General features: G+C 38.8%; 1 protein-coding gene across 1 annotated transcript in view; it reads right to left on the bottom strand.

The window, feature by feature from the left end:
- Positions 1–9,601, bottom strand: part of LOC106881660 (nuclear pore complex protein Nup205) — a 331,146-nt gene that overhangs the window by 71,677 nt on the left and 249,868 nt on the right. The window contains exons 31-33 of the mRNA XM_052973459.1: positions 8,774–8,965; positions 8,399–8,514; positions 5,741–5,888 (exon numbers count right to left, since the gene is read on the bottom strand). Of these exons, the coding sequence (XP_052829419.1) occupies positions 5,741–5,888; positions 8,399–8,514; positions 8,774–8,965 (456 nt within the window). The remainder of the gene's footprint in view (positions 1–5,740; positions 5,889–8,398; positions 8,515–8,773; positions 8,966–9,601) is intronic.

Genomic DNA, 9,601 nt, shown 5'->3' with positions numbered 1-9,601 from the left:
TATATATATATATATATATATATATATATGTATATATATATATATATACTAGCTGAATTACCTAGTAATACCCAGTAATACCCAGAAAATCAGAGGTTATCTCACGTTCTCATTCACATTACACTGTTTCATGTCCTATCCCATTCCCTGTTTACTTCCTGTTTTAGTTCTGTTCCCATTCCTATCCCTAATCCTATGTCAATATACAAATTTTAGAAGCAGTTAGGTGTAATTAAGCCAATAAATAGTGGGTGAATAAGCAATGTCTCTATATTATTTTAACAAACAAATATGCATCTAAGTAAAATAAATGAGTTGACCAGTAATACCCGAAAAGCAGGGGTTGTCCCCAGTTCCAATTTACCATTACACTGTTCCATGTCCTATCCTTTACAGCCCCTGTCTTTATGCCCAACCTGTCATTTATGGCAATAGTTTATTGCTAACTATTAATTCGATTAGTGGGTGAATAAGGAATATTCCTATATTATTTTAACAAACAAATATGCATCTGAATAAAAGAAATTAGATAAATAGATAGATTTACAAATACATTGACAAATAATCCACGCATTGTTGCATGTCGTAGCTTATTGTAGCTGATTTGTAAACATGTGCTACAGCCCCCCTCCCTAGAGGGCCCATTATAGATTTTTATTGAAATCCAATTCGCCTTTACTTCAACTGGATGTTAGGAACAAATAAATAACAAAATCAGATTTAACAGGGAAAATTATTTCAATATACCAAATTTGAAAATTTTGACAAAATTTTAAAATCTCACATGTGACAACAACAGGGAAGACCCTACAACGGTAGAAAGACAAACAGTTATAGGACATCACACACAACACAAATTTACAAGCATACACACAAGTAATCATGAGTTTAAAATGGTGTATAGGAGACATATGTATGTATATACATCTATGTATGTGTGTGTGTGTTAATGTTTCTTTGTGACGGACAGCAGAAAAGTCACCTACGCTTTGAAGCTACATATTCCTCACACCCACCTTTCTGTGCATGTGTGTGTGTTGTATCTATGTATTTATGAAAGTATGTATGCAGCTCGTGTGTATATGACAGCTGTATTAATGTTAACATCCCATTGCTACTGTTGTTCTCGCTTTCACTGATATAAGTCATCTTCATTCTGTACTACCTTTCTTTCTGACTAATACTTTATGCAACCTTCTCATTTTATCCTATAATCCAATTAGCCTATTACTGAACTGGGTGTTAGAGTAACATGAATGCAAAGTTTCGTGAATATTGGTTTGCTGGTTTAGGCACTAAGATGATAACTGACAGACAAAAACTGCTATTTATATATTAGATATACACACACATGCATATATACATCATCATTTAATGTCCGCTTTTCATGCTGGCATGGGTTAGACGATTTGACTGAGGACTAGCGAGCCAGATCGCTGCACCAGGCTCCAATCTGATCTAGCAGAGTTTCTACAGCTGGATGCTCATCCTAATGCCAACCACTCTGAGAGTGTAGTGGGTGCTTTTACGTGCTACTGGCACAAGGGCCAGTGAGGTGGTACTGGAAACAGCTACGCTCAAATGGTGTTTTTTCTTTTACATGCCACCTGCACAGGAGTTAGTCCAGCAGCACTGGCAATGATCTTGCTTGAATTTTTTTTTTTTCACGTGCCAGTAAGGTGACACTGGTAACAATCACACTCGAATGGTGCTTTTTACATGCCACTGGCACAGGATCCAGTCGACTGCCCTGGCAGCGATCATGCGCAGATGGTGCTCTTAGTGCTCCACTAGCACGAATGCCAGTCATGTGGTGCTGTCATTGAATTTGATTTCTATTTCACTTGCCTCAACAGGCCTTCACAAGCAGAGTTTAGTGTCCCATGAAGGAAAGGTAAGCGTAAGTAGGCTGGTTACACCCCTGGCATAGGCCATGGGTTATGGTCTCATTTGGCTTGCCAGGTGTTCTCAAGCACAGCATATTTCCATAGGTCTCGGTCACTAGTCATTGCCTTGGTGAGGCCTAATGTTTGAAGGTCATGCTTCACCACCTCATCCCAGGTCTTCCTCTTCCACAGGTACCCTCAACTGCTACAGTGTGGCACCTTTTCTCACAGCTATCCTCTTCCGTTCTCACCACATGACCATATTGGCGCAGTCATCTCTCTTGCACACCCCATCTGATGCTTCTTAGGTCCAACTTTTCTCTAAAGGTACTTACACTCTGTCGAGTATGCACACTGACATTACACACCCAGCGGAGCATACTGGCTTCATTCCTTGCAAGCTTACGCATGTCTCAGCAGTCACGGCCCATGTTTCACTGCCATGTAGCATGGCCGTTCGTACACATGCATCATACAGTCTACCTTTTACTCTGAGCGAGAGGCCCTTTGTCACCAGCAGAGGTAGGAGATCTCTGAACTACAGATCGAGCAGGGCCATCTACCTGAAGGGATCTATGGTTTGTCTGCCTTCCTACTTATTAGGTCTTTGGTTTTAGCTAGGTTGACTCTAAGGCCCTTCGATTCTAATCTTTGCTTCCACACCTGAAACTTCTCTTCTAGTTCTGATAGTGACTCAGCAATTATAGCAAGGTCATCAGCATAGAGGAGCTCCCAGGGGCATCCTGTCTTGAATTCCTGTGTTATTGCCTGGAGGACTATGATAAATAGGAGAGGGCTGAGGACTGAACCTTGGTGGACCCCTACCTCTACCCGGAATTCTTCACTTTACTCGTTGCCAACCCTCACCTTACTGACAGCATTCCTGTACATGGCTTGCACAGCTCTCACTAGCCATTCATCTATCCCTAGTTTCTTCATTGACCACCAGATAAGGGATCGGGGGACCCTGTCAAAGGCTTTCTCTTTATTGAGCAACCTTTCATTGTGGCATCTCCAAACCTCTCTCTTTGCAGCCTCGTTTAGTGCAAGTGAACTATCATCCATGCGGACACATCTCTCTCCTACGACATCATGATTCTCTCTCACACACTGTCTTGCAACACGAAATACCTCAAGTCTTTGGTCTTCATGGCGCAGAACATTGGCAAATTTTTTCACTTATCTGCTTCCCCTCTGGTTAAATAAACCTGTCGCCTAGCTTCCCTTCTGCTACCACGCCTGTTTCTTTTCTCTAATAGCCCTGCCAACAACATTGTTCCACCACCACATTATCTTGGTTCGAGAGGGGACTTTGCACCATCCACAGATCTGGTCAGTGGCCCTCAGCAGGTTGTCCCGTAGAAACCTCCAGTTGTCTTCCACATCGTGTGAAGCTATATCCCCTTCTATTTCGTCAAAGGCTTCAAGTAATATGTCTCTAAATCTCTGTCCATTCACAAGATCTTTAAGCTTCCAGACCCTTCTCCTCCATGCTGGTCATCTTCTGGGCATCCATTTAGCCCTGATCCTGAAGTCGCTAACTACTAGTCTATGTTGTGGGGTACATTCTTCGCCTGGGAAGATTTTGGCATTTATAAGCAGCCATTTTTCCCGTTTTCTGGCGAGGATGTAGTCAATTTGGCTAGTGTCTCTGCCAGAACAGTAGGTGACTAGGTGACTGCCAGATTTCCTGAAGTTAGTATTGCAAGCCATAAGATCATTTGCATCGCAGAACTCCAGCAGTCTGGTTCCCTCCTCAGTGCGGGAACCAAAACCGTAGCCGCCATGGAAGCCCCCTGTATGTTGTCCAACATGTCCATTGAAGTCACCAGCCACAAAGAGAAGGTCCCTGTCATTCGTCAATGAGGTAGTCTGCAAGAGGGTGTCATAAAATCGGCCTTTCTGTTGATCAGGTAGCCCCGGCTGAGGGGTATAGGCAGAGATAATGGTTACTAACCCATGATAACGCACTAATCTAATCATGTAACTAATACTTTTCGAGTGGCGAGCCTCATGGAGGCAATGTGGCTAATGCTGGTGTCATGTAACTAGCACCTTTCAAGTGTAGGGCCTCACAGATGCAATGTGGCTGATGCCAGTGTCATGTACTAGCACCTTTTGAGTATTGAGCCTTACAGAATAAATGACAAATAACCAAGAACTTCAATAATATGGTGTGCTTGAATAAGAAACCCATCAAGCCAAGTGAAATCATAGCCATGGCAGATACTCGTGTCATGCAAAAGCATCCTTAACACTCTCGGAGTGGTTGGTGTTAAAAAACCATGCCAAATCAGACAGGAGTCTGTACAGCCCCTCAACATGCCAGCCCTGATCGAACCATCCAGCCCATGCCAGTGTGGATAACAGACGTTAAATGATAATGATGAAGACCATTTTATATACATATATATATATATATAATGGGCTTCTTTCAGTTTCCCCCTACCAAATCCACTCACAAGGCTTTGTCATTATAGTAGAAGACACTTGCCCAAGGTGCCACACAGTGGGATTGAAAACTAAACCATGTGGTTGGGAAACAAACCTTGTACTGTATTGCCACGCTTGCACCGATATCCATCCTTTCACCTACTCACTCCTGTAATTATGATTTTTTTCAAATACTACCCTTTGTGTATCTGTGTTTCTTCATGTGTGTGTACATGTGTGAGTGGATGTATGTCTGTTTATGTATCTTTGCATGAGCTCTAATTTATATTAATGTTAATATATCTGGCAGCTGACCTATGTTTTGAGTGTATATTTGTAAACTCATATATTGTTTCCCCACTGTTTTATTGCTTCATTTTCTCAAACATAATTTTATATTATCTATTTATTAATTCTGTACACACTGTGTGTGTAAAGAGATGCTCAGTATTCAACACATATACATGTATACATATAATTGTACATGAATATATATATATACTCACTATGAAAGTTCCTATATATATACACATTCCACACTTCCAACATCATCCCTTACCACTATATTATCCATTAAACTTGCATTTTCTCTGAACACCCTCTCATCTCTGCCATCACTGTTCCTTTTTTTTAACTTATATCTACCCCCTATGCACACCTGGCCTGTCTTTGTCACTGGCCATCTTCTGTTTCCTCCATGCTTCATTTCATTTCCATTACCTACCACCTCAGCCATCCCCAATTCACTCCCTTATTCCTTCTCTATCCATCCTTCACTAATCCTTTCCCCCTCTCTTGTGGGGAGGGAGCAGTAACTGTATCTCTTTCACAGCAAGACACTTGTTCCTGTCCATCTTTCCTACCTTAGTCTCTTTATACTTGGCACAAAGTCATCTCCTTCAATACTGCAATTTTACTCTGTCAAGAGGTCATACAAGTTATCTGATGAGCCCACTAGTACAGGTACTAAGAAAAGTACACTTTGTAAAATGAATGGCATTAAGAAGAGTATTCAGCTGCCAAAGCAAACACTGGAGACCAAGACAGCCCTCATGTTAGTTGGATCCTGTTAAAATGTCCAAACCAAACCAACATGGAACATGATCATTAAATGATGATGATGATGATTTGGAATATTATTGCCATTACTAACATTTATTCAATTTATAGCTTTGATTTGATGGTCTTTATGAATAATACAATTGTCTTCATTGTCATTCATAATGTTTTTGGTGAACTAATAAAGGATGTTATTTATTAAAGAAAAAAATTATTTTCATTTTCAATAAAGTTGCAAAAAAAAAAACAGAGTTGAGGAACTGACAGACCAAATTACACATACAAAAATATGCATGCAATAACCATCACAAGTTCATCTACAAAAGAAATACAGAAAGTTAATGGAAGTTGGAATACACTACCTCTTTGGCTGCATTGCTGTTTTCTACTCCAACTGAAGAAATGATAGCCAAACAAACTTTGAGGACAGGGAAAAGAAGTCGGCGATAGCGGGCCAAAGGTGATAAACCCATTTCTTCATCCATAAGTGTATTGCCTTCAGTGTGTCCCCTGCAATTATATTACATGAGTTACAACTGATACCAAATAATGACAAAAATCTTGTTGAGAAATTTTTAGCATTTAACAATAATCACCAATTGTGCATATAATGCTCATAAAATGTATCCAATTCAGAGAGCAAGTGACTTGTATATCCAAAGTAACATAAAACCTTGAGAGTCTAGTTCATTATCATATGAGGTGGTATCAAAAAGTTCCCAGATTAGTACTGTAGCATGCCAACAGATGGCAGCTCACAGTTGCATGTGCAATGAGAGCTAGCAGTGACCTTCATGAGACGGTGTGTCAAGTGACATCACTATTTACTTTGCAAGTTGTGAAATTTGTGTTTTTGTAATCACATGTATGCCGTACTCTGCGATTTTGTCATGGACAGGAAGTTGGAACAAAGAGCCAACATGAAATTTTGCATTAAACTTGTGAAGTCGGCTACAGAGACATTGAGCTTCAGAAAGCTTAGTGGTGAGGCAATGGGTGGTATGCAATGTTTTGAGTGGCATGGGCAGTTCAAAAGCAGAAGAATGTCTTTGGAAGATGATGAGCAATCTGGAAGACCTGCCATAATCATCACCCCTGCAAATGTGGTGAAAATTCATCAGCTTGTGCATGAGGATTGTTGCGGGACAATCAGTGACAGTGCTGATGTTGTTGGTCTGTCGTATGAGCCTGTGCAGGCAATACTAAAGTCTGAATTGAACATGTGGTGTGTTGAAATCTGTCAAGATCTCCATCAGCATACCACTGATGACCCATCCTTCATGTTGAGAATCATCATCGGTGATGAGAGCTGGGTCTAAGGGTATGACCCTGAGACAAAGCCGCAATGGAAGAGCTCTTCTCCATGATCAAAAAAGCATGATAGAGTTGCAGCTCAATCAAGAGCATGCACATCATTTTTGATGACATCAGTGGTATTGTGCATCGAAAATTCATCCCCCAGGGCTAGACTGTCAACCAAGAGTTCTACAGCGATGTTTTGAAATGTTTGAGGGAGGACATTTGGTGAACGGAACCAGATCTGTGGAACAAGAGGAACCAGATTCTTCACAGTGACAATGCATCCTGTCACCAACCTCTCCTCACTCATGAGTTTCTTACCAAAAACAACATAGCATCACTTCTGTACCCATCCTATTCACCAGATTTAGCACCTGTGAACTTCCATCTCTTCCCCAAGATGAAAATGCAGCTCAAAGACCACCGTTTTAATACCACTGTTGAGATCAAGAGCAAATCGCAGAAGGTCCTCAATTTGCTTACAGAAAACAACTTCCCGGCTGGATTCCAAAAGTGGCAGGAATACTGGTGTATTGCTGTGTGAGGTGACTATTTCGAAGGAGATCATATTAAAACTTAGGTAAATAAGTTATTTTTTATTAAACATAACTAGTCCAGGAACTTTTTGATACCACCTCCTATATTCCCAATAAGTTGGGATAATCTCCAGAGCAAGTGTCGCATATATTCATATACTCATATGTACATGTATGCAAAGATACACACATATGCATATCTACACAAGTGCTAAAAGGTGTACTGATGAAGATAGTGCAGTCCATCACCTCCTCTAACAAGAGCTGTAGGGGTGGGGTGGGATAATCTCAACACTTTAAGCAAGCAAAACAGTTGTTAACAGTAAACTATACTACTCTGTGGTGCATATATTTTATAAGATAGATTAGACTATTAAGGGAACACAACACTGTCAAGAAATTATCAAATTATTCTTCAGCTGGTTGTTTCTTACCTTAGCAACTGAGTCATCAGTGACTTCCATGTATACTTTCATAAACATACTCATAAATGCATATATAGAATGCTTGAAATTATGCATGCACATCTTATGAAATTAGTAACTTCTAATCTATAGACACAATATTTAGAAACTGTCAGTCTTAAATATTAAAATTTTTTTTCAGATATAATAATCCTGCAAACTGTTTAAAATAATCCTAGATCAACAAAAATAATTTTGTGAGCAGTACCCCAGAAAAAGTAGTAGAAATCAGGCATTTAGTTGCACAATGACATAAGTTGAATCTTCACAACTAGTTTACACAACCAGTAAAGATTCATAGATGCCAGGGTATTAAGAATCAGTATGTTGTTTATTATTACAACTAAATAATTTCAATAGCATTATCAACAGAAAATTTCCATAGTATAGTAAAAATATAATGAAGCAACTATTATCAGAAATACATGATAGCACATTAACAGAATATTATACAATTATGTGAGCATAGTAAATCAGTAGATATCTTGAACAAGGAAAATAATTTTTAATATCTTCTGAGGTTCTCTTTTGTCACTCAAAAAGATTTTTGATTGCATAACAGTATCTTAAAAATAAAGTTTACTCTCAAACCATGAATTCTAGATGGAAATGTAAAGAGAATTTTTTCAATTGTACACACAAATTCATAGATATTAACAATGAAATTATATATATATATATATGTAACTGCAGATGCCTTGCAGAAAGACGTGTGCACTACCTTTCATGCTCTGGACGCATAGAGAACACTTCACATTCAGCTAACCGTTGCATGAAACCATGGCGCAGTAATGAATACGCTCCAGCAGGGGATGATGCCACTCGACTGCAAAATGTCTAAAATAAATATAAAGCATAAATTTCAAAATTTTAACAAATGAAATGAAGAGCCCCTGTAAAAAGAGCCCCATGACAGTTGTATATTTACTACAGAAACTAATCAAATAAATTAAATAATTAAATCCTATTTACTACAGAGACTAAATAAATCCTTGATTCAATTTTCTTTAACCTATTTCAGAAATGTGTGTGCAATAAACAAGTGTGAAGTGGATGCTCATTATCAAAATGGCTTTACCCAACAATAACAACTTACCATACGTCCTTCAAAACTGTAAAGATGCTTTAAAGATTCCACTGATGAGTTTAACAGATTTTGCAAGTGAGTATCATCGGTAAGAATGCCATCAATAAGATGCTGCAGATAACCTTTGGATATCATGAAGTTCAAGCACTGATTGCTCTTGTCCAGAGAAAGTATACAATCCAGAAGTGAAAGAGCTAGTAACTGTAAAACATAGAAAGAGTATGCATAAATATTAATATAAATCTCACACACAATGTAGCAGAACAGTCTTAATAAACTTAAAGGACTTTTAAAGAACTTAAGAAGCTTAAAGACTTTTAAAGATTATCTATAAACATTAAGTTCTCTTGAAAATATCTCTGTTGTTTAACTGGCAGTTGCACTCAATGGGTAACAAAAAGGTGTAAATGAAGAACGACATTGGAAGGTGTAAGCTGGTAAATAATACGTTAGTTTGAATAAAAAAAATTAAAAAAAAAGCTGAATAAGTATATTTTGTTGTACTGTGAGAAAAAGTACAGACTCATAATATTTTGAATGGAAATGATTATCATGAATATCAAAGGCAGATTAACTACAAAGTTAGTTTTTGTATGTGGCAGATGTTCAGGTGCAATAAACACTGCAAACAAACAGGAAACAACTTCTATCTCATTCCAGGGAGAAAAACTAGAGGTAGTTGATAGCTTCCGCTATCTGGGTGACCAAGTTAGTAGTGGGGTTGGGTGCGCTGAAAGTGTAACTGCTAGAATAAGAATAGCCTGGGCCAAGTTTAGAGAGCTCTTACCTCTGCTGGCGACAAAGGGACTCTCACTCAGAGTAAAAGGCAGACTGTAT

The sequence above is a fragment of the Octopus bimaculoides genome, chromosome 15, assembly GCF_001194135.2.
Source record: "Octopus bimaculoides isolate UCB-OBI-ISO-001 chromosome 15, ASM119413v2, whole genome shotgun sequence".
Classification (NCBI taxonomy): Eukaryota; Metazoa; Mollusca; class Cephalopoda; order Octopoda; family Octopodidae; genus Octopus; species Octopus bimaculoides.
Note: the sequence above shows the minus strand (reverse complement) of the source record. Positions and strands in the feature narration are given on the sequence as shown.